The sequence below is a fragment of the Stigmatopora argus genome, chromosome 13 (genome assembly GCF_051989625.1).
Source record: "Stigmatopora argus isolate UIUO_Sarg chromosome 13, RoL_Sarg_1.0, whole genome shotgun sequence".
NCBI classification, from domain to species: domain Eukaryota; kingdom Metazoa; phylum Chordata; class Actinopteri; order Syngnathiformes; family Syngnathidae; genus Stigmatopora; species Stigmatopora argus.
Genome location: NC_135399.1, coordinates 10,103,718 through 10,129,601, shown reverse-complemented (window position 1 = coordinate 10,129,601; position 25,884 = coordinate 10,103,718). Strand labels below are relative to the sequence as shown.

Sequence of the window (25,884 nt, the reverse complement as noted above, 5' to 3'; positions counted from 1 at the left end):
AACATTACTAATCATCTCTAAAACATTATTTTTTTTTGGCGTGATGCTTGTAAAGAATGAATTGTCTTTCTCCCACATGTCCAAAGTTTTGACTTGAGACAGCACAATAGCCATTTTACGGGGTTACACAATCAAAACCGATGTTTTTCGAGACCACATTTAGAAGGTCTGAGGATGCTCTTGGATTTGACTCCCAAAAGACCCAGTGTTTGTTTTTGTAAAGCTTTAAAAAAACATGCCATCTGATTCCCTCGTTGGCTGAGATGGAAAAAAATAATTGCAGCAAGATCCAACGGTTTGTCATTCATATGTGGGACCAGGTAGCACAAATGGGTTCTTTTAATTAGCTAATCTAAAATCTTCGTTTGGAGACACTGTCCTCCTGGCCAATTATGCTTCAAACATAAACAAATGAGATGAATGGGTGTAATCCCCTCTTCATACAGTAACAGAACTAATGAGATGTTGGGTGCAGTAGGTGATGTCGACCCAACGACCGCAATAAAACATTGTTTGTTTCTTATATTTCATCCAAAATCATTGCTGTAGTTATTAGGAAGTGATTTTTTATTATTATTGTAAAGGTTGCCTTGACAAATGTCTTATTAATTATAAATTTGAAATATCCTAAAAACAAGATTCAGTGTTACCTTAAGATCGCTACCATTGAGTCGCATCCTGTTGATCTTCCTCCCATTGGGCCGGGTTGAATCCACCCAATAGATGAATTCCTTCTTGTAATCAAAGTCTATGTGGATGACGTTATTAAGGCCCTGCCACAGCAAACAAACAAAAAAAAACATCAAGTGTCCCTCATTATTTTAACTGGTAATCCATAATCTTGACACACAATGGAGGCATAAGTAACTATTCGTCGGAATAAAATACTAAAAGCAAAGGATTAAAAAATGTCCTTATGGTGTTCTAGCCAACTTTCCAAAACTGTAAAGACATTCAGAATCCAACTGAAGCTGAAGTAATCTATTTTTTTCCTTGAGATTTGAAGAAATTCAAGATCTTAAAATATAAGAATCATGATGCAAACCTTGAAAGGCAGCTTTCTGGCGTGAGTTTATCCATAAATAATAAATAGCTGGCATAAGATATAATATACAATTGACTTAGTTAAAAACACTCATGTCATCTTAGATGAGTGATAATTTATCAAAAGCACTGCATGGCACACATAGTTTTTAAGTAAAATGGAAATCATTTCATGATGTCACATCTAATGACAGGTTTGTGAAAAGCAGTACAGTCATTGTAGCAGCGTGAGTCTCACGCCCCTGTCCGTCTAGTAGGACCTCACTGTCACTCAGACATGCAGGCACTCAAGCACCCCCCCCCCCCCCCCCCCCCCAAAAAAAAAAAAACGCCCACACCCTTCTCACCCATCTCACTGAGAGACTGCCTTGAAAAGGTGTCAGATAATCCGGTAGGTGAAATGAGACATCTTCATCAGATCATCAACACCTTCTCAGACAGGCGCCTAAGTGCCCCTCGGGAGTGGCGCACTACTCCAAACATCATCGACTGAGATGAAATCAGCATGCACCTTTTATCAGCACGCTCAGATCTACGCTTTTTAGTGTCCCTGTGGAAAGTATAGAAACCCTGCTGCTGCAAAGGTAACTGCAAGCTTTTCATCAAGTGTTCCAAAAAAGCTTCACAATTTTGACATTTCTTAACAGTAGTCACATACCAACGCTGATTTCCTGGTCTACATATACGATACGAGCATCTTTTGGCTGGCCATATAGTGACCATGAGGTCTGTGATCCTCGGCACGGATCTACAATTTCTGAATTTCACCCTTTTTGAGATGTTTCAGTATACCTAAAGGGAGAACAATTCTCTGCCAATGTTTTTTGAGGTTATACTTGGAATTTATAGAGTAGTATGTGCTGACTCAAATTTTGTTTAGTACTGATGAATGGTGCTACTTTATGTAAAAATGTATAAATACATTTAAAAAAAATACAATTACCAAATCCCTAATGTATATTGGTCGACTGGACTTATTAACAAAAGCTATGGCTACATCTTGTGTCATTTTAGAGTTTTATACAAAAAATATATTTTTGCGGATTATCTGGGGATACCACAAATAAAATAGCAAATTATTAACAGATGTTGTTTTAGTCAAAATAAACAAGGAAAATGTTGCAAATCAAAAAATATGTTTTCCTTACCTGTTTCAAGATAGTATAATTGGAGCCATCCACACTAAGCTTACGAATCTCATGGTGGTCGGCCATGATGAGAAAAGGCTCCTCAGCTGAAATAAGGCACACATGCTGTATAATTTGCTGGTCTTTTAATACTTGAATTCTGATTGCAAAGTAAAAACGAAAAGAAAATGCTAACCTGATGCAGTCTTGCAAACATTAGGGTTGCGCTCCAGTGCTTCATAACCATCTACACACAGGCATTTGTAGGAGCCGTAAGTGTTGATGCAGCGCTGGCTACAAGGGAGGGTGCTGGCACATTCATCAACATCCACACAGGTCCTGCCGTCATCCTTCAAGTGGAAACCGGGCCAGCATTTACACTGATGGCAGAAGTACAATTAGAACACAAGAGTTCCATATGAAAAGGATAAGTAACAGTCATGAGATAGAACAATCATTGCACAATGATAACGATGACACAGATGCAAGATGAGTCAACCATGCCGAAGTATAGGGAGAATAAAGCGGCCCTATGCCAGAATACTGCTATAAAACCCTGCTGTGCCTTGAACAAAATAGTAGCACATACAGTACATGACTGTAGTTTCACTTTTACAAGTTGTTGGAATATTCTTGCAAAGTATCTGGGGAATAGGGATTGGAAAAAAGACTCGTTACTTGATATATAAAATGCTACAATAGCGGGAACAACAGCAATCATGGAGGAAGAGATGAAAGTTTTGATTGGAGCAATGTATCATCATTTCTCGGATGCCAAATGGTTGATTATGGATTTTATCACACTAAAATAAGATGAATCATTCCAAACAAAATATATTGGGCCTGATCTGGAAACACATCCTTTCCTTACTTAGTGTTTGTGGTACTCTGGATAAATGCGGCAAAGGCTGATCCTTTGCCAATCGCTACCCTACTGCTGAGACCACAAATGTTTCAGATAAAGTCAGCATTGATGCACTCCCAGATCCAGCTCTGACCCTATCACCACAGGAAAGCAGAAATTTATTGCGCTTTCAGCTTCTTTTCCGACATGGCCATACACATCTTGGGCAGGCAAATCCAGGGATGAAGGCATAAACATTCACAGTCAGACAACAATGATGGCCGGGGATCCAATGGATATGGCCTTGACCTGGATTCAACCGTGACATTACACACCAGGAACAGGCTGCGAGTAGTTGAGTTGTTGGCATATCATTAAAGCATCCTTGCAAGATTCAAGGTTATTCCAAAAGTCAATGTATGCATGCCCCTCCCGGTTTTATCTGCACGATAATGGGCCAGCTCAGGACGGATTTAGTATCAGCCATGACACATTCATCTCCACGATGTACATTATGAATATGATCCCCCTGGATTAGCTTGAGTAAAATTTGAACTGGATGCTATATCAGAAAACAGTTCAACGGTTCTGAATACTCCAATACAACTGACAAAGCGTGAGTACTGACTGTGAAGCATTCAACCCTTTCACTGTGCAACAAAAGAACTGCTAAGTGCATCAATACCATGCTGCTTTGAAGCCATTCATCACGGTAGTCAATGGACGAAACCGGATTTTTTTCTCGGTCTAAACACTATTTGCACAATTAAGTAAACGGTTCAGGCAACGTATACAAAAGCAACAACGGACTAATTTCATTGCATTGCTGTGCCCTATTGTGTTGCATCAACATTATATTTAAACCCCCTTGAGGGTCCTACTGTACTATTTTACTATGATCATTTTCCGTTTTATTTCCAATCTTTGAATGGTTAATGTGGATCAGCTCACAAAGATAGACAGATAAGAAACTGAAAAGCATAACATTTTTTTGCCTGACATTAATATTAAATAAATTGCAAAAATGTGTTTGTAAAGAGTACTTTTACCTTGTATCCAACAGGTAGATCCTGGCAGTCCTGTGTGCATCTGCTAACACGGCGATTCAAGCACTCGTTGACATTGCAGTTTCTCTCATCCGACTGGTCGCCGCAGTCGTCTTTCCCATCACAGAGATTTCCCTCAGAAATACAGCGTCCGTTGGAACACATGAAGAAGGAGCCATTGCACAAACTTCCTGAAAAAAAAAATGAAAACGAGACTTCTCCAAAATGTGTCAGAGGTGTTTTTGTCTTGATGCAGGACCTTGACTGTTTTATTCCTGTACTAGACACTATTTGGTTCTCGCGTCTCTTGTTTCTATGGTGTGACCTCAACACTTTTCCAGGTGCACGCTGTGCTGATGGAAACTCGGTTAAAAAGGTCCCCGCTGAGAGTCAAACAGCAGTCTTACCTGCGGCCAGACATTTGAGGTTCAGTGGCAGTTCATCTGAGTGGTCGGGACAGTCTGTGTAGCTATCGCACTCCCACTGTGCGCTGAGAAGGCAGCGACCATCCCCACAGCGAAACTCTCCTGGTCCACATGACCGGTAGACTGGAGAAATACAGACAGATAGATCTTCTTTAATTTGAATCGTGACCATACAATGACATGTCAGTTAAACAGGCAACATATTTCAGCTGTAAAAAGTAAAGCTGAATTAGGAAGAGGGGTAATTATTCAGTGGTGGGATGAAAACCCTTTCAGTTCATTGTACGTTACTGATTGCAATTGGAAATGGTTTCATTTTCTGCCTTGGTCTTGTTACTTTTTTTTTTATCCTCCATGGATGATAACTAAGTGTGTTAAAAAAATAGAAAAAAATATATAGACATCCGCTGATGAGTTCTTGATTGACTGATGGATTAAGATCTTGGAGACTTTAAAACAGCAGCGATATGGAATAATGTGAATCAGGGCGCATTAGCAGCAGACAAAGATTTGGAGAAGGATTATTATGGCTGCATTTCAGACAGTTGTTTAAAGTTGTCAGCTCCATAAATGTTTTTGGGCAGCCTATAAAGCACTAGATTCCAGTGTTATTATATACAATAGTTATTATATGCAAGAGATAAGTGTTTGAGTGCATTTTTACTGAATTGACTGCCGTCACAAAATGAAAAGAAATATTGAAACACATCAGATTGTAATTTTACATTTAATGACATTTTTAATGACTTAAAAAACTTAAGTAAATTTAGAAAACTTTACATCCAATAAATCACTGTTTTAACAACAGTTTATTAAAAAAATGTTTCATCAATTCATAAATCAAAGCTACATCAAACAATCCTCCTTTAGTGATTAAAATATCTTTTTTTAAGAGAGGTGGATATTTTAAAATCTGTGGGCACTAAATCCATAAATAAACATAATTCAAAATGTTAAGAAAATATGCCACATTATATTGTGTCGACATGCATTTCATTTAATTAGCAATATTTCTCAATGTGAATCTAATCAATTATAACGATTGTTTCAAACAAGTGTTTGCTACTTGTACCAAACGCGAGGAGTCATACTCGCTTAATTTTGCTCATTTTTTTGTACAGTCATTTCCAGCCTCAAGCTGTCATTAGACTATCCTATTAAAAATTGTAATGAAAGAGAACATGTAGAGAGCATGCAAATGAGCTCATCATAAACGGCAGATGAATATTAAGAGGAGAAAAGGGCACTAAATGCGTGGACTTGCCACATTCCACGGACTCGTCCGATCCGTCTCCGCAGTCGTCGTCATGGTCACACACGAATCGCTGAGGGATGCAGGCTTTGTTGTGACAGTGAAAGGAGCTATCATCACACGTGTTGTTGGGTGCTAAATAAAAAAAAACATGTGAACATGGAAAGAGTCAATGTTGTAAACAGAATCATAAACTAGTGGTTTTCACCATCATGGTGATTGATTGGGACGCTTTTCATCATAAAGTAGTTAAGGTTCAAAAGCCTTATTAATGTACTGTACTACTGAGATGACCAACATGTAGATGATCTATACACACTTTCCATTTGGGATTTTTGTGGGGGTGCTGAATGAAGATTCACAGCAAGATAAAACATGGGCAAATCAGCAAAACATTAAATTTTTAACGGCTGTTGGGTGGTTTCTTTATTGTTGCTTCTCAATGGATTAAAACCCAAAGAACAAAATGTGCATCCCAAGTGGGTAAGAAATTACTATTCACCGCTTAGTAAAAGTTCCCAAAAATGGGCTGTCTACATGAAGATCAAGAGGAAGATAAAGAAAAGCATATGGCGGAGCCCTCGCAAAGCTTTCATTTAGTCAATTGGAGATTATGACTATGCAGTTGATGATTTGCTCAGCAAGCAAAGCAATGCAGGATGCCAATAATCGCCTCCATATTGTAGTTTCCTGCCATGCTATATCTTTTATATGTGCTAATACGATTACTCTTCAGTCTGGCTTTTTATGCCTAGAAAATGCATATTGTATACTGCCAAATGATACATTTGTTAGAAACATGAGATGTAAATGGATTTCTATATCACAGCAACACACGCAAATCTCCACACAAAAAAAACAATTTATAAAAGCTACATTATGCAATCTGGAACTGAATTTTGACTTTCGGAAATCCGCTGTGATATTTGAAGAAACAACACCAAATGCATGTATTTCGGATCTTTTATGTATTTTATTGGCCAAATTGTCTTTTAAAGACCGGATTAGATAAAACGTTGCAGTCATAATTTAGAGGAAACAGGGAGCCCTTACCACAGCCAGCTGCAGAAAGCTCATCACTCCCGTCAGGGCAGTCTCGCTCGCCATCACAAAGCCAGCGTTTTGGAACACAAGCATACGATCCTGGACAACTGAAAAGCCCTGGGGCACATGTCACCGATTCTGAGGAAAAAAAGTGCCTATTTTAAAAGCTGTGACCATTTGGTAGTCCAGGCGTCACATGACGAGAGTGCGACATGAAACGTAAATCGGAAAGTGGTCAAAAACTGATAACTGGCCATCCATTACAACAATGATGTAAACATTGGAAAGTGAGATTGTTTACTTTTCATTACTTATACACATCTTCATTTTCCAAAGTATGTATGCCTCCTGTGCCTCTGTTAAACATCTATTTATGACCGTCTGAGTCATCGAAGATGGCTGAAGTCTCATAACACTTCTCTCTGCTTTAGTATTTCTGTAGTTTTTTTTTTAACGGGCTCCGCTCAAGGAACAAAAGCAGCTATCACACATTATGTACTGCATCCTACGTGACCTTTCCTGATGAAGCGGCGTAGGAAAGGGCATTTACCGCATGTTTGCACACTCTCGTCAAGGCCGTCATCACAGTCATTCTCGCCGTCGCACAGCCATTGTTTGGCAATGCACTTATTCTTGGAGCAAGCAAACTGGTTCCACAAGCATGACGAGTCTGAGGAGGCAAGGGAGGGATAAATCAATGGCATATGCAGTAGGTGATAAATTGGCATACGTTTTTCAAAGACCTAAGCCTCTTTATTTATTTTGGTCCAGACAACAAATGGCCGGACTTTTGTCTGAAATTGCCTTGCCATATTTGATAAATCACATGACTGTCAATAAGAGTATGCATAAAGTGAAATTATCCTACCCTATCCTCTCACCCTTCAAAACTGTAAATTTATAATTTTTCATTCATTTAAATATGCCTTAGCTGGGATCTTTAAGTTACTTAGTGTTCCACCGGGAGTTGTTCATTGGTGGCGTTCATTCACTTGCCAGCTTTGATGAGAAAGGATGGGATGTGTGTTGTGGGTCAAATGATTTGGCGAATATTTATGGATATGGATCCCGCCTGGGAGGTGTATGGAACACATGTTTATTGTGCGTTTACCTCGCTGTCAGGTTTACCTGTGAAGATACAAGATTACGCTTAGAAGCCATGATTATGCAGACTTGCTGCATGTGAAACTAAATTTGCGCTTCAGACACTTCAAGTGCATGATAAAATAGTGGATTTGCCACGTGTTAAATATATCAAAGCTATTCTTTTATGTCTCAAATGGAAAGGTATTGGAGAGAGCAGGAAAATGTTCATCGCAAAGTGGCAAATTATTATTTTATCATAGACCTTGGTGGAATTAGAAATTATTGGAAATTGCAATGACATTTTCCTGAAACCGCTTTGCCTTTGCAGTCAGATTATCAGTGTCTGGAGCTTTTTATATGATAATTAACATAGCAGAATGGAGGTATTGTGGACTTGTCCTGAAATGCTATTCAGAAAGAGCTGCAGCATAATTTTATTCTGATAGAGGCAAATATAGAGCTTGGCCTGTCTTTGTTCCAGGCAGGTATAAAATGAGGAAATGGAAATGCTCATTAGTAAAAGATCCCACTAACATTAATTTATTCACTATATAAGATAACTCAAAGACAATTAAGCGCTTAACTTTTTTTGTACAGGTGTCACGCAGACTACCCACAAAAAAGTATTGCTGTGCCAAGAGAAGGGAGTGGGAAAAAAAAGGTGTTCCATGAATAGGAAAAAAAATGGCAAAGTTTGCAGGGTCTTCATCAAATTGTTGAAATGGGGTCAATGCATTCTGAATAGTGTTGCATTTGATTGAATAATGTTTGCCATTGGTTAATTAAATATACCGATTGTTCATAATCACCATTTGGTTTATTAATGAGTGTATCAATTGACAAATGACATTTTTGCACAGTTTAGTGAAGTCAAGATTACACAACAGTGCAACATTTACAAAATTGTGTCCTTTTGTTGTTTCATGTGGGATTGTTGATGCTAAAAACCACTGAAGAGTACCAAACTCCATGAAAGCCACAATCTCTGCCTTTGTCCCGATATATTGTTGCACTGCGATAATTTACCATTATTAGACATTACCTATTTTTAAATGCCGATTCACAAATTCACAAAGCAGCAGGGCTATTGTGGAACTATTTTAAGTTGTCGTTGACATTTTCCTGAAAGCTCTTTTTTATATGATAATTAGCAGAGCCTATTGGGAGTATTTTCTTTTTGTTCTCAAATGCTATTCAGAATGAGCTGCACACAATGAGGCAGTAAAATCACTGGAAAATATATACACTGATGTTTGGAATTTCAAACATTCGTAGATTTAAGTATAAGTTAAAAAACCATTCTCTTTGGTCATGCTGTTTGATTTAAACAGTCCAACCTTTGGTACCAAAGATGTGGAGACATTGTACATAATGATTCCCCTCTTGTGTATGTGTATGTGTATGCGGATTGGTGTAATGTAAGCTGTCCAATTAAATAGTCATGCTCAACTGAACAGAGCCTGCAAACCTTTGGGAATTTCATTGTACAATTGACACTTTCATGGAACCTGTGAAATGGAAGGTAAAAACTAGATCTTTTTGGGAGAATATTTCCAATCAATTGATCACAGGTAAAGTGTACACACTTTGTAGACCAAGGATGTTCTTCACATTGCAAGTATCTTGTTATCCAGATGGCAGATGGCTCATTAACTGTTACACTTGGGAGATGTTTGCAATGATTGGCAGAGAAAAGCTTCCCTGTCAGCGTGGAATGTAAATTTGACTTTCAAAAAGCAGTCACAAGGGCACTCTCTAATACAAGAGAGCAAAACAAAGTGTCGGAAAATTGCCTCATGGCAATATAAATAATCACTGCCTTTCTCTCTTGCACTGTCTCCTCATCACACATCAGATCTTTTGTGATGCTTTTTTTGTGAGTGTGGATCTGGCTAAATGAACAAAATATGTAAACAAAAGAGTTGGGTTTTTTTAATAAGAAGATAAAACGTTATTCTGTTGAGTGTTGACATTTGTGAACATACCGCACTGGAATTCATCTGCGCCATCTTCACAGTCTTTCTGGCCATCACAAAGCCACACGCTGGAGATGCAGTTTCCACTGGGACATGAAAAGTGACCTTCCTCACACTTCTGACCTTGGGAAACTTGCACAAAAAAGCAACAACAAAAAAAGTCACTTCTGACCCTGGCAAAACTTGAACATTGACAATATGACTAATTCTCCTTAGAGAAAACCTTTAATTCTTTAAGGTCAACATCACTATTCAAAAGCCACCACCAAATATTGTGTCATGCTGTGATCACGTCTGAAAATTCAGTCTCTTTGAAATGTCATAACCCAATGAAGGCCAACCAGAGTGGCATTTTTGCTTCGAGCAACTCACCCTGGCAGTTGACCTCATCAGCATAATCTCCACAGTCATTGGCACCGTCACAGATCCACGAGGAATGGATGCACAGTGAAGTTGAGTTGCACCTGATGAAATCTTTCTCTTTCACACCCAGCTTGTAAAAGTGAGAGCAATCGGTGTGGTCTGAATACAAAAGACGAGACCACAATAACTGTCTTTCACCGCGACATTAAAAGGGCGAGGTAAGCTTTGGTGTCGAGGGCATTATTCTCTGTGATCTGAGTGACATGCGCATATTCAAGAGGCTGAATCCAACTTAAAGTGCAGTTCTATTGCCAGGGGTAACTTAACTTTACATTTCCTTTTTAACTGTCATGCAAAGCGCGGCCTTAAGGACTCACTGCAGCTTTTTTCATCCGAGGCGTCGGCACAGTCAATGACCTGGTTACACCAGGCGGTGCCGGGTACGCAGCTCCCATCCTTGCAGGGTAATTCTGATGAGCTGCAAGTGACATCTGGGAGGAGAGAATTAGCATTTCACAAGGAGAACTGAGATGGCATTACAAGCACGGCACACAAAAATACTGGGTAAGAAGAAAAAATAAAACATGTATTCGTTACAAGCTGCTTCGTGCCTGTGAAGTCATTGTGATGAAATGGTAACACCCTAGTTATCAAGTGTCAAGGGATATTTAAAAGTCACAATTTCTTATCTAAGTATACTTGATATTTAAGATCAATTTTCAAGTGTACTCACTTTTCTGATTACGATTAAGCAGCATTGTGGCTACCACATAAAGCATTGAGAGAACAAAGTGAAAAAGCAGATACATTTTTGAAATCTTTTCTTTAGTCATCAGTTTTGGACCCCCCAATAATGTTTTGTGCTTTCCTGTCACCATTGTTGATAGCTGATTTAATATTGGAACGATGAGTTCCAAGCATATTATTATTCATATAGTGAAATCTGCTTTATTCCTCTTTTGAATGATTCAAGGTCTTTTACGGCGAATAAGAAAAAGAAAAGGATTCTACTCGTTGGAAGTCTTCCCAATACTACTGCGACTTACAATTCTAAAAATCAACTAAACAAAAGCAACCCGTCGGCAAAAGGATTGTGCAGTTGATCAAAAGCAGCTTTTCAGGGTGTCCGTCGAGGGTGGGACTCATCTTTTGTGCATCCGGTGTAATCTCCAAATTCATTAGAAAGAGTAAGGCTTAGCACAGCATGTGCTGTTGTGTGTTGGAATAATATTAGTGTAAGAGTGGCCCGATCCTGCCCTCAGAGGCATGTGGGGACAGTTTGTACGCGAGATGAAATGTCTTTGACTCACTGGCGCAGAACGCTTCATCAGAGTTATCCCCACAGTCATCGATCCCGTCACAAAAGTGGCTGTTGGCCACACAGCGTTGGTTGTAGCAGGGCTTGAAACCCTTACGGCAGTTCCTGTTGTCTGAATATGGAAAGACGATAAAAAAGGCTTTATTTAGTATTCGATAGTGGGAACTTTGCTGGGGATTTTTTTGTGAATTGCTCCTCAGCCACAGCAGTGTTTCTTACCGCAGTACAGCATCTTTTCATCAGATTTATCTTTACAGTGTGCTATTCCGTCGCAGGTGAGCTCATACCTAATGCACTCTCCATTCCCACACTCAAACTCCGCATGGATGCTGCAAGATGTTTTTTTTGCTGGAAGAAGTGAAGGAGAGAAGTTCAATAACTGAATCAGTTGTAGAGTGACAAACTATGCAATAACCTTATTAGCTCCATGCAATGAAACAGCCTAAGGATATAGTTTTTAATATTGTTTTAGCATGATTAATTTGACCATAGAAGTTTGTTTTAGAACATGTATGGGCAATTTTTTTTCTTTTTTTATCAACAGAATAATAATTTATTCATATATTGGATAACTTTATTCATCTCGTATTCGGGAAATTTCGTTGTCACAGTACCAAGAGGGTGAGGATGCAGAAATAGGAAAGGCAGGAAATAGGAAAGTGGTTAATCTTATTTTAAATAACTAAGCCATTGCTTATAAATAGTGAAATGTAGAATATAGTCATTCCCTCTATTGCAGTGAACCTACTGTATTTATTTTCATCATATATTACATTTATATTCATATTAATTACGTCACAGGAGTCTGTAATATACCACGTCATTGTTGTGGTAAAAGAAGACTGAAAAAGAATAAAATACCTCTTAATTTATAGTTCATTATTTTACAATACTTTAATGCAATCTCATAGATTTTTCGCATTCTAGGTAAAATTATGTAATATAAATGCAATGCTTTTCAAAAGCGCATTCTGTCAAAACCAAGGTTAATCTTTGCATGAATAACACGTCAAAATAACTAGACCATGATGAGTACCATTGAAATCAATATCCGCTAGTGCAAACACTTTCCAGGTGGCATTTGCAGCCTTTGCATAATTGAATCACACTTACACACACATCTGTTGTCATCCAGTAGAATGCGTTCCCCGCGGCAAGTGCAATTGACCCTTCCTTGGGCAGTCAGAAGACAGAGGTCACCGCAACCCCCGTTCATATGTTGACACGGCGATAGCTCACCTTCCCAAAAAAATCATCAAAGTGGCATTGAGCATCCAGAGGCAACAAATGCTTCCTCATTTAATGTCATCAGTTCCTCGCCTTACTGCTAGACACACCTCATGGCTTTCTTTTTCAACTCAAACACAATGTGTGTTATTCAAGAAATAATAATTCTTCCTTTTATGGGAAATGCAACAGTTTTTCAGTCTAATAAGTACCAAACTGAATCTTTATAGCCAATGAAAATGAATGCGGAGAGGGATGATTTTGCTGTGCAATTCATGAGTAACTGCTGAAACAAAACTCAAATATGTTATCATGTTTTCCCTAAATGCTGCATTTGGGATATCACAAATGAGTAACAATTTGCACGTATAAATGTCCATAATAATCTGCATAAAACATAAAAAGGGTTGTAAAATGTTAATGTGATTGTTTGCAGTATACGTGTCAATAAAAATGCCCGTTAATGTCTCGGTAGTTTATCTAACTACCACGCATTGTTATTATACAGTAATATTTTGAGATATGAATAGATTCACAAACTTGCAGGCATCAAACAATCTTTTCCAGCCATTCCTAGGCTGGGGTGTATATTACATCTTACAGTTTCTATCCATAGCAATGGCATAAAAAGCAAATAACACATTGAAAATGTGCAATACGTGGATTCACATGAATATTCACATGAATATTGGATAGCTTCCAATAGCACATTTTACAGCACAGAGGCTGCAAATCACTGATTTAAAATGCTCTAAATGCCAAGGTGGGTTAATACTCACAGTTGTTTGTATCTCTGGCCACAGCAATAATTCCCATGGGCTGATGGGGTATGTCTGCTCGAAGCACCTTCACGTCAGCACCCGTATATTTGTCGGCTCGCAGCACAGACCTGCGAGCCCAATCGGACCAGTAGATAAAATCCCCATAGATGGCCAATCCATAGAAGTTTCCTTCGCCAGACTTCACAATGACCTGGAAGTAATTGAATATGCATATCAATGACATTTTGTACTTGAAACAAGAATGTCCCTACGAGTTGATTCCATAGCTGTATTGCAGACGACAGATCTGGCAACAACATATTCGGTTGTAAACATATTTGCTTTCAACCACGAACAAAGCTTTAACATCTGTTCATGATCTGGCCAGAGGATCCGACAACAGAAATTCAATCCAGGTAATTAATGTGGTTCATAATGTTTCCTTGCATTAATCAACACATCACCCCGCCCAAGTGCCGAACCCAGATGTTGCAGGGGGGTGAATTGCACTGTCATTGGCAGGAAGAAAGGAATCCATCAGCTTCCTCCTTGTGGGACTCTACAAGCTTGTGTGGGAGGATCACAGCCTCCAGCAGCTCGGTAGTCGCTGCCATTAGCAGGACAGGCTTGTAAGCGGCGTCACATTAGCCCCGTGCCATACTGCGATGATTAGGACAGGTGTTGATTAAAGAAGCCCAGCACGCATATGCAACAACTGGCCACTGAATGACTGCGAGACACTGACGTAGAGGGAACGATCGGAAGGCAGATGGGGTAATATTCTGCCAGGAATTATTTGGGAAGGATGAATGTCACCGGCATATGGTGTGTGTGGCTTAGTTAGGGTTAGTTGCTTGTACTATTGTTCATATATTTCATATTCATATTTACCTTTACTTTAAGTTTTTTCCTGTCCCACAATTGGCCAAAATGTTGTGGCAATCATTAGGAATTTCTTTTTTGGTTTAAATGATCACGAGAAGAACCGGCCACATAAATCTGTTGATGATTGGTTGCCATTTTTGGAAATAAGTATACATGCATACATGGTGTCTGTAATGTTTGGGTTCATGGGGAGTATCAAAGGTTTTACTATGATTATTAAAAAAATAAAAATAAATTTAAAAAACGTGAAGTTTAGGGGTTTAGAGTAAAATCAAGACCAGCCGCCACTTATGGTTTAATTTACACATTTTAATTGGAATGCACTTTGGGCATTCACGAAGCAAAGCCTTCATTATGGGAATTAAGACTCCAGGAGGGGTAGGTAAGGAGCCGAAGGTAAAGGCTTTCCAGCTGACCTTGCTCAGTCAACATATGGATTGCTAATTGAGATGGGCCAAAGTGCTGAGCTACATGGCTAATCCGTGGCCAAGACACACACAAATTAGGACGCTATGCAGTCAGACCAGGGAATGGTTCAATTTGAAAGCCATAAATCCCACTGTACATGTAACATCCCATAAATCAATCCCATTCGGTTTGCTTCATACCGAATGATAAATGCGTGATTTTAGAAATTCAGATTCTGCTGCAAACATATGTTAGATTTTGCAATGTTTGATCAAATAAAACAGACATAAATATGAGTATCCAATAAATGATGCATGTGCTTTGCAGATAACCACAAATCCTTCTTGCCAAAACTGAAGCAGATAGGAGTGCGAACGGTGGTCCTGTAAACCTGTGTCGTGAGCTAAACAAACATATAAACATGTAAACAATGGCAGCCCCCAAAGAGATCGTGGATAATTTTATTGATGTCGTACCTGAAAAGTTTCATTTTCACATATTTTGACTGACTTAAAAAATGTCTTTAGTTCATCTTTTTTTTAATGCTCAGGGACATTCTCCCTTCAATTTATTCTTCAGCATACCTTGTCCTTGGTTTTTCTGCCATAAAATAATCTTGTAGATCTCCCATTATGATTGTGGGGTTATCTGTGCTATGAGGTGCCATCCAACATGCTCTGAGACATTTGGTTGAATAAGCATTCAATATTTCCCCCAAAACTTCAAAATTCCTCCAGCTGCTTTCATCCGCGGTCAGATTATCAATAAATCCATTACAACCTTGCATTGCCGATGATGCCACGAATAATGCCCTATCCATAATTCTAAAACAGATGATGGTAACATTTGTATAAATACTCACATATCTGCCAGATCCATCGAAATCGCACCTCTCAATCTTGCCAAGGCTTCTGTCAGAAAAGTAGAGCTTCTCTGCCTTGTGATCAATTGTCAGTCCGTTGGGTGTCAGGATATCAGTGTTGATGATAATCCGCATGTTCTTGCCTGATAAAGTGGCCCTCATAATGCTGGGTCTCTGCTCGTTCCAGTTGGTCCAAAACATCAGGCTAAAAGAGAGAGGGAAAATCCAAGCAAGTATTATTAAGTGTGGGCATCTGTTGTTCTAAGCAATTGAGCAATGAGAGATATAATCCAAAATAAGCATAACATTACTTCACCTCACTGGTTTATAAAATTCAGAGACATTTGCCAAACAACTCAAATTAATCAATTTTGAAAAAGAATTGAGGCGGAAGCACAGATTATATTGATTTTTCAGAGAAGCTTCACATGGGAGTTCTGCTGTTTTCAGAAATATCGTTTAAAATCAGCGTCAATATGCTATAAACATTTTTCCTCTTGAAACTATGTGGCATATCATCCGCTTCCCCCTTTTACCCTCAAGCAGAAAAAAATGCAACTCCTTTTCAACAATACAGATAAGCATCACTGGTTTTGAGATAGCGCTAAAAATACAAACAAATAAAACTGCGTCGAGTAAGAAGAAGGGAAAAAAGATTCATATCTGTATTTTATTGGCTCTGCCAGAGGGACAGTGTAGCTTTTTAAGAGAGATTTAAGAAGATAAATAACAGCTCATCAAGGCTTCCAGATCCTGTGGGGTCTAAAAATAGAAAATACAGGTAAATTGTCAACCAAAAAAAAGACGTCTAGTGGACATGGTGATGTTGCTGAATGTTTTAAACTGCTCCTAACATATGATATAATATACTAGTTTTACGAGTTTTATGTATGAAACATCACTTGATTTAAGATAAGATTGTCCTTCTGGCACCTGTTCCAGGAAGTTGGCAGCAAACATCCATCCACTATCAAATCAACTTTTCTGACAGGCTTCTTATGTTACTTAAGGACTGCAGCACATGAAACACAGTTAAATTTGATTTGGACATACGAAGCGCCACTGACTTTTGACACTCATCCAAGGCCAAGGCATGTGGGTGGTCTTCCTCCGAAAGAGTAACTATCGCCTCACGGCTAACAACACCAGCTCCGTTCTGCTCGATGGTTTGCCTGCTGATTGTGGAGGTCGTGGAGCTGGTCCAATACAGCATGTCCCAGGCTCTGTGGTAAGCCAGACCCTCTACTGAACCCATGCCTGAAACAACAGGCAAAGGATAGGAATAAGATTGAGCTTTTGCGTGGCTCTTCCATCTTGCAGCATCAAGATCCACAAAGGGCAGTTTCATTACACAGATTGTTCCAGGCAGTAACAACACTAATGCAACTCAAGTTTATGTCTATAAGTAGATATGTTGTTGATACATGAGAATCATTTAAAATTAATTCAGATATTTAGAAATTGATGTATGGAATACATAGTTCATTAATGAGAAAAATTCACAGTACAGTTGTGACTATTGTGGATAAAAAATGCCAAATGATAGACATAGCAAAAGAAAACAAAATAGTTTAAAATGCCAAACCTGATTTAGAACACCTCATTATCCGCAGGGGCTGTCTACACCTATCTTGCCGCTCCTTTTTTTCCCCTCCTCTACTAAAAAAGCACCCCCCCAGCCCACCATGAACGTTCAACTACCTTTCATCCTTCAATCATTCACCTGTCAATCCAGTCGGCAACTGTTCTCGAGCTATATTTGACGCAGATGTGCGAAAATAGCACTTTTGTGCTTGGGGTAATCACTGAATGGACAAACTCAAGATTTGATTTGAAAAATATCGACTTTTTTTTCCACAGATGGCTGACTCCATTAGAGCTAGGATGACTTTCCTTAGTGATTGCTGACAAGTAACAACATGTCTTTGTGTGTTGAATGGGCAATTATTTTGAAATGGACCATCAAACACATTTTCAAGCAGGGTGCACGGAAATGTGAAATGAGGCAAAGTACTAAGTATTCCTGGTCTTCAATCTGTTTCATGGTTTAACAGAGGATAACACGTGTCTCAAGTGAAACTTGTAATTGGATCATATGTATGTAAACCCCAACAGAAAACTAAGGCGGGTCAACGTGGGAATTAGAGTGATTCTCCCACTCATTTTGTATTCCAGTTTACAACAATTTTGAGAGTTTCATATGCTTCTTATTCATTCCCAAAGGTGTCTTGCAGAGTTGTTGTCGTTTAAGTGGGTCAAAAGTCTAGAGAACTGTTTCCAATGAAAAGAAGAATAAGTGGCATCACAAAGCGACAATAATAAAAGCAGTAACCTTGTACTTGTCAAAAATCCGAGCAAAACAACAACTTTGCTTCTGAAACGTTTACCCTGCAGTACAAAATAGAGAACTGACCTAAATTAGAGTGACATTGCACATGGGTTTATTAATGTTTGCTATAGTTATGAAAAAGTAGTCAACAGCAGATTTATAATCAGTGATGAAATTATTATTATTTTTTACCTTGTAAGTAGAGACAACAAATTCACAGATTTAGCTGTCATATTGCACGGCAATTGGTCTTTTTGAACGACGCTAACATGTACCTACAGTGAGACACCAGGCATGTTAACTGTACTTTTTTCTTCCAGTGAAGCATGTGTTTGTTGTAAGAGAAACAGAAATGCTTTCATTATGAGCAACATGAGAAATGTCAACGGATTAGTCGTCTTAATATGTCTCCAACAGTAACAAATGATGACAGACAACAATGAAGAACCTAAACTTAGATTGCTGGATTCACATAAGATCAAATAATGGTCTTGAATGAGAGAAAAGCTGGTCTTTTTTTGCATAACAGCATGGCAGTTCTTAGAAAGTTTGTACATTTTCACCAAGACATAACCTGAGTCAGCTTCTGATGAATTAATAGTTTGCAATAAAAGCCATCTGGCCGAGTTTGCCACAAATTGTCACTGGGTTGAAGGATTAATTATTGGGGGATGTGGAGATTAATTAGGGAAATACGGATGATTAACATCTGCACCTTGTAATAATGGTGGGATGCAAGCAGAAGTTCCACAGACAAAATTGTTGTTTGACTTTACATATCCAAGATAGAAAATCTTTTAGCGACTCTAATAGTTTGTCCTGGGGGGACTGAATGGCGCCACTTAAAGTATTTTCCTCTTTACTCATAAACTTTTCTCATAATTTTCTATGTGACTCCCTCAGGGGAAATCACTTAACTGTACTATTACAAAATAAAATTTTAAATACTTTTTAGTGCTTCCTTGTATATAAATGTATATACACAAATCAGCCTTTCCAGGCATTTTTTTTGTCTTTTCAAACCTACACTAAGGTTGAAGTGGGCATAGCTAGTAATGTCCCCAGACATTTTGGTGATTGTGAGAAAAGCTAAAAATGTATACGCCATGTATACATTGAGATATTTAACATTATAGATAACAAGACTACATTACGTAAACAGTATCTAAAATAAACAATACAGTTATTTAATTATTATGTGTTTAAGTCTAATATAAACAATATTATCTATTATGTTAATACCAGATAGTATACTGTTTACCTGTTGCTTGTCATTAACTTACCAACAGCGTATATACGTTTATAGCATATATCATCAGGATGTGTGCACTTGTAACTTGATGCTTCCAAAATGTGGACATCAGCTGTTTTGGGGTTGTGTAAGGGAAGGGATCCGTAACATTCTGCTATGTGAAGGTGTGTGCGTATAGCAAGGGTACATGTGTGTGTGTGTGTGTGTGAAGGGTTTCTACGTGTAGATTTGAACAATGCTGAGCGTTGTTCCCAGGGGGAGAATTGTAGAGTTTCAGAGAATCTAGACTGAGCTCAAGCTATTTTTTTTTGCTGTTTTGACTCTAGCCATGTTCTTGTCAGTACTGAAATGACTCGGACTAAAGAAACCTTTTATGAGGAGACTGATGCAATAGATTGTAACTGTAACATTAAAATGACTTTAAATGTTTTATATTTAAAGTAACATTATAACTATATACATTGAGTCAGCTAATGGTTGTATTGTATTCTTGCCAGTCAATTACTGAAAGAGTAATTATTATATCTTCTCAGTTTAGAACCGTACCAACTAACAGAAATGAGATATCTAGATTTTAGCATTAAACATATAGAGAGGTCTGATTTTATACCACATCATGATTAAGATCAAATAAAGCAAATATAAATCTTGGGTTGGAAAAATAAATAAATAATATGAATGGCACTTACTTTCCGCAATAATAGAGTGTCCCGTCCAGTCGTCGTTAATCATCTGGATATTTCCAAAGTGAATGTCGCTGAAAAAGATACGATTGGTTCCAACTGTACTTTGGCTGTAGTCAAAAGCCAAGGCTATGGCATTCTTGAAAAGAGCAGGGTTTTCAAAAGGCCGGTGCGGTGAGTTCAAGTCATTCTCGTCTGAGAGGTGGATGCTTTTGAGTGTCGTCCTCTCAGAATAGAGGAGATAACCTTCATAGCGCTCGCAGGAAAAGCCATTCTCTGATAAGCGGCCATGGGCGCAAGAGCAGGTTCGACGGCCACTGCCTACATGGAAGCAAAGCTGGAGACAACCGCCGTTGTTCCTGGCGCACGGGTTGGAACCTACGGGATAGACCACAAACCAGTTTGACTGCTATAAAACAATCATAGGCTGGTCATTTTGGGAATCAATACAGGAGTGGAATACAACCATCTACCTTTCTCTCTGCCACGGGTGAAGACTGTCACCCCTTTCAAATTGACCCCAAGGCCACTTCTCATTGTCACCGCCTCACTGCTGTCAGTCTTCAAGCCTCGCCGGATTGAACCATTGGAAAAGGCCCTGGCAGGGGGCGGGGGGAGTGAAAAAAAGTGATTTGACTTTCTGTGAAGATACATTTGGAGAGCTGATTGTGGCTTTGTCATTGATTTTTTTTCTTCCATTGCTGGATCAAGATGATCTCATATAGATAAAAAAAGATCATTGTGCCAAAGTAAAACTTGATATTGCCACCATTTGAACATAGATTTAAGAATAGCTATGGAAAAGAGCACAATAAATCCCACTTTTTTTCTCAAGAGCCACGAAGCTGTTGCTGGTTCAGACTAACCTTGGGAAGCAACTGGATTCAACACAAAACAGGGATGTGAACTCGAAAATCAATTCCACCGAGTCTCAAAATGACAGCCTTTAGGACAACCAAATAATGACACATCACTGTCCTTTGAGAATGTGGCTACAAAAGGGGTTTTGATGTCAATGGAGCGAAGAGAGAGGGGAAGCCTGTAAACAATGGCTGCTGCTGAAGAGATAAGCATAGAAGCTTCCATAGAGGCGCTGTAATAATAACTGGACATGTCTCCAGAGCAAATAATGCCTTTGCACAATCTACTCGTTGGCCCTAATGGATTTGAAAGACTGACCCTTGAAGATATTTTCCATAGTGCTTCTATTTGCTCATCTCTAGTTGGATTGGATTTATGGAATAACCTAGTGTCACATCAGGTGTTTTCCAGCGATTGAAATGCTTTTTAACTTGATATACAAGGCTCATTTTGCTCTTATGGAATGAATTTGTTTGGGAAACATTTATCACATTTGGCCTGACAATAGTCATAATTTATTGGCTGTTTATTTTTGCAGTACAAGTCAAACTCGAGTTTGTCGCATTAAACAAAAAATAGTGCAAAAAACCTAAAATAAAATAGTTGCAGAAAAAAACCACGTTAAATTGCACTGGAGAATAAATCATTTTTGGGGGGGTTAATGTTAATTAGAAGTAACATTCATCAATAAAATGGAGAACAACAGGCTAAATAAATATCTCTTAATTTAATATATCAGTTATTCACATTACTAAAACTTAGACAACGCAACAATCTCTTCATCTGACTCCAAACCACTACCACATCAATTAAAGTCCATCTCCAGAATCACCTTTGGACAACTCTGCCTCCTCAAGAAATAGAGAGCATGCCTTAGCATTAGTCGAAGGGAAAAAGAAAAAATAGAATAGAAAATTACCTGTCAGTCCAGTAGATGTAAGGCCCAAACACAGCCACAGAGAACAGGTCTACATTGGCCGAAGACAGTACTATCTCCCGGCTCTCACCTGTCTCAAGGTTGATCCTCTCGATCTTATCTGTGCGAGCATCGCACCAGTATAATGTATTTTCCTGAGAGGCAATTTGAAAATGTATATTAGACACAGTAGTCTAGCCAGAAAAGGAGTAGATGATGTCTAGATACAAAAAGTGAGAGTGAGAGTATGGATTTTAGGTAAAGGAGGCTTTAAGTAGCACCCGTGATTGTTACCTCATAGTCTATAGAAATCCCGTTGGGCCACATAATGCCTGAGTTGACCAAGGTGACTTGGTCTGACCCATCCAATCGAGAGCGACCAATACATGGATTCTGGCCCCACTCGGTCCAGAAGAGATACCTGAGAAAAGTAGAGTAATAAAGATACAATTGACTGGTTTCTGATGGGTTTCCTGAGCAGAGCCAACGTGCCATTTAGTGAATCACTTCACATCAAGAACATTACGGCATGGTTGCTTTTACATAATATCGGATTGTGCATTGGCCTGACATGCTTGAGTACCAAATTTCGATTACGAACTATAAAAATTCAAATTAGTGTGTCAAGTAACCCCAAGTAATTGACTCGTCCAGCTATTTTTTTATTGCCTATTAATTGGTTTTTGTTATTCACTGTAGTATTCATTACGGATTTGTTGCAGGTTTTAATTCAATTCAGGGTGTTCCCCACCTCTGGCCCGAAGTCAGCTGGGATAGGCTCGAGCACCCCCCGCGACCCTAGTGACGATATATATATTTATATAAGAATAAAAAGTAATAGCTACCCTTTCTGAGGGTGCACAGCGACACCTCGGGGCTGATCCAGACCTTCAGATATGACCACAGATCGGAACGCACCATTCAAACGAGATATTTCTATAAGATTAAAACCATGGTCTGTCCAGTACAGGTTTCCTGTGTAAAAAAACAGACATCTTAAAATTGCTGTCCGAACACCAGCCATTCTATCAAATATTTTACTAAAAGATCCATCGCATAACACCAACCAGCCATCCAGTCAACAGCAATGCCCTCCACCCGACTAATTCCAGAAGTAACAATGTCCTCCTTCCAGGTCTGGTCACGTTTGGATCTGGATATTCTGTTCAGGCCCATGTCTGTCCAGTATACTGTGTCATTCCCTGCAAAAAGAGGTAATAACATGACTTGGATGATGGATGTGATTGCCTTGAACATATTTATGCCCTCAAACAATGTGGCTCATGAAAACACATTTTATGACAGCATGGCCCATTTCCCCAAATGTTGTAAGGGCTAATAATGTGTGATGGTGACAGTGCACACAGTGCACATCTGCTGCCTTTTTCACTTGATTATTGTCAAGAAAAGTTCAAAAGCCGGTCAAGAGTGTATGACACAAAACGCTGCCTTAATCAAATTATTGGCATTTTCGTTTTCATCCATAGTGCAGAAGTAAAATGTCTTCCACAGTTGCATGTTTACTGAGTAATTGACGAGCTGTGTTATGCAATTTCTAACTTTGTCCAAAAGGCAACTTATTATTCAAAAGAAGTTTTAAGTTTTAATTAAGAATTAATGAATGCCTTTTTTAGAAACCATGTGGTCCGGTTTGGATGTCCATATTTCTCGAGTTGCTCATATTAAGAGCTCAGTTGCACCATCTGAAATAGAAAGAGTTTATGGAACGTCTTAAGCCGCTTTACCATATAAATATGCCGGCTTGGCTTATCTCTATTCTACTGTGTGTGCCACCCCAGAATGCAGGGATTTGAATTTCCATTACAACATAGTTACTAGCTTGCATGTGGGTCTGGAACAGACAACACACTCGTCTGCACTGAGCTGATCTACAGCTGTGATCCAGTGGCCTTTAAACTGATCATCGTTCATGAATTCATGTCTATGGTGAATATGACAATAATACTGTCATTTATTAATGCCATCTAACGTTAAATGGATGAGCATCAGATGTGTGTTTGGGAAGTAAAAAGAAATAAAATTAAAAATTATCGGAGCTCTTGCCTTGCCTCCCTGCCTTTGCGTCCATGCAATTTTTTTCACAACCTAACACACAGTAAGCTTCAGGTTTGAGTTAGTACAGTATCTTTTCAACGCCTTAGTTCTCATGCATCATTTACATTCTATTACATACGCCAGAATGTGGCCAGGCTACATTGCCTGTCATTGGGACAAATCTATTATTTTTATCACATAGAGAGTAGAAGGAAGCTGGGATGAAACAAATTACTATATGCACTATTTGCTCGTACGCTACGGTTCCTTGATGCAATATCAGGGGAATTGCTTTGTATTCCAGTAGTTTCAGAGGCTCACTGTTATTCATAGGGCTGCTCGTAGTAATGTCATATGATTACTTCATCAAAGCTGCAGCCTTCCAACCCATAGACCATGATTCAAAATCTTCACATAAGAATAACCGCAATGTAAAAATAAGCAAGACCCCTCTCTTGATATCTTTATTTTAAAGCAAAGGCGGTTGGAGGGGAATAGTGGCAAGCAAGACATGATGGTTTAAGAATAATAATACAGTTTAGCGACTATTGTAAATCAAATCTATCACCGTCTAAGGCAGCCAATGAGCTAGTGGAGCATGAATTGAAGCATATACTGCATGAGAAGTCAGTACTTGGATGATCATGAAATATGTATCAGCTTTGATGTTGATAACAACATCAATCACTTCAAAAATGGTTACAAGTTGCAAACAAATGAAGTAAATTGAAAGCAAATGCGATTAGACACACAATTAAATAATCAAATTCAATTCCACATCATTAAAACTACAAGTGGATAATGGCATCTATTCAAAGCAATGGTTTTTTTCTATTGTTAGAATACAAGCATGTATATGAAATATGTTATAAATAATTTCACTGATTAACTATTCTGCAAATGATAAGGTCCTCCATGAAAACAATGTAATTATCAATGATTTATGATTTAAATGAACTCTAAGTATAATGAATGTTTCACAAACTTTACAAACATACAATCTGCATGTATCTTACCTGCATGAAAATCTACGCCTACAGCAAAAAGTGTCCCAGTTATGGGCATGAGGGCTTCAGTATGATCATTTGGGTCCAGAGAAATCCCTCTTATACCCTCATGGATGGAATACATCAGAAATGAATCCATACCTTTGGGGTACAGTAGACAAAATGAACATAGACATTTTCAAAACTAGAACTTATGTATGTTTTACTTTGAATACTGTGAACTAACAGTACATGTGATAAGAACACGTACCCTCACAGGACATACGATCACTCTTCAGGTTGTATCCAACAGTGCAAGCGCAGCTACGGGTGCTCTCAGAAGTTGGAAAGCAGAGCTGTGAACATCCTCCGTTGTTTATTTGGCACAGGTTTCTTCCTAAAAGTTCACCAAGAGCAGTTGGAATAGCATCATAATCCTACAAGAGCTGCGAGGGAGCCTGAACTTTTGTGTTTCAGCACAAAAACACATTGAAAGCAAGTTCAAGGATTTGTTTGTGTGATTTTAGACTGTGCTCACCTTTCTGACCTTCCCGGTCATATACTTTCATGTGAACTACACCACCAGTCTTGTTTCTCAGATTGACAAAGTTACGACCATCCCTCTTATCGACAGTTCCCAGCTTTGAAGATTCATCGTCTGACCACCACAGTTTAGTGCCTGCAACCCCAAAAATAAAGACCTAGATGAACACATCGCACAGCTCATTCCGACTGCATTCATTGCAATAGCATTGCAGTGTTTTTTTGGTGCTGTTCTGTCAAAATATTGCCTCATGTCAAACTGTTGAGTGTCACAAAAAAAGATTAAGGACCGCTGACACTTTCATTCAAAGCCAAAATGGGTAAGTGTATAAGCATTCATTCCAAATAGCTGCAAGGAACTCGCAGATTTATGTACGACTATAAAAACGCCATTGATGATATGTGTAGAGTATGATAAAAAAAATACAAATAAAAAAAGTTGACTTTTTACTTAACGCCAACCATCCCATGACGGATGCTGTATTAGTTTTAGATTTGTGTTATGGCCATAATGTCAAAACTTCTTTAAAGATGACTGGTTGACACCTGAGGCCTGTGCTGCTCGCGGTGCTGTCACACCCACACAACATT

The 25,884-nt window shown here is 38.7% G+C and overlaps 1 protein-coding gene across 2 annotated transcripts in view; it reads right to left on the bottom strand.

The window, feature by feature from the left end:
- The window catches only part of lrp1bb (low density lipoprotein receptor-related protein 1Bb), a 155,664-nt gene that overhangs the window by 30,168 nt on the left and 99,612 nt on the right, over positions 1 to 25,884 (bottom strand). For both annotated transcript variants that reach the window (XM_077616629.1, XM_077616628.1), the window contains exons 33-58: positions 25,289 to 25,429; positions 25,022 to 25,147; positions 24,781 to 24,912; positions 22,777 to 22,911; positions 22,555 to 22,684; positions 22,004 to 22,130; positions 21,713 to 21,864; positions 20,406 to 20,530; positions 19,939 to 20,310; positions 16,736 to 16,925; positions 15,669 to 15,873; positions 13,532 to 13,724; positions 12,639 to 12,764; positions 11,745 to 11,873; positions 11,518 to 11,637; positions 10,585 to 10,698; positions 10,217 to 10,366; positions 9,854 to 9,976; positions 7,333 to 7,452; positions 6,792 to 6,920; positions 5,751 to 5,873; positions 4,469 to 4,609; positions 4,065 to 4,252; positions 2,368 to 2,551; positions 2,193 to 2,278; positions 651 to 773 (exon numbers count right to left, since the gene is read on the bottom strand). In XM_077616629.1, the coding sequence (XP_077472755.1) occupies positions 651 to 773; positions 2,193 to 2,278; positions 2,368 to 2,551; positions 4,065 to 4,252; positions 4,469 to 4,609; positions 5,751 to 5,873; positions 6,792 to 6,920; positions 7,333 to 7,452; positions 9,854 to 9,976; positions 10,217 to 10,366; positions 10,585 to 10,698; positions 11,518 to 11,637; positions 11,745 to 11,873; positions 12,639 to 12,764; positions 13,532 to 13,724; positions 15,669 to 15,873; positions 16,736 to 16,925; positions 19,939 to 20,310; positions 20,406 to 20,530; positions 21,713 to 21,864; positions 22,004 to 22,130; positions 22,555 to 22,684; positions 22,777 to 22,911; positions 24,781 to 24,912; positions 25,022 to 25,147; positions 25,289 to 25,429 (3,884 nt within the window). The remainder of the gene's footprint in view (positions 1 to 650; positions 774 to 2,192; positions 2,279 to 2,367; positions 2,552 to 4,064; positions 4,253 to 4,468; positions 4,610 to 5,750; positions 5,874 to 6,791; positions 6,921 to 7,332; positions 7,453 to 9,853; positions 9,977 to 10,216; positions 10,367 to 10,584; positions 10,699 to 11,517; positions 11,638 to 11,744; positions 11,874 to 12,638; positions 12,765 to 13,531; positions 13,725 to 15,668; positions 15,874 to 16,735; positions 16,926 to 19,938; positions 20,311 to 20,405; positions 20,531 to 21,712; positions 21,865 to 22,003; positions 22,131 to 22,554; positions 22,685 to 22,776; positions 22,912 to 24,780; positions 24,913 to 25,021; positions 25,148 to 25,288; positions 25,430 to 25,884) is intronic.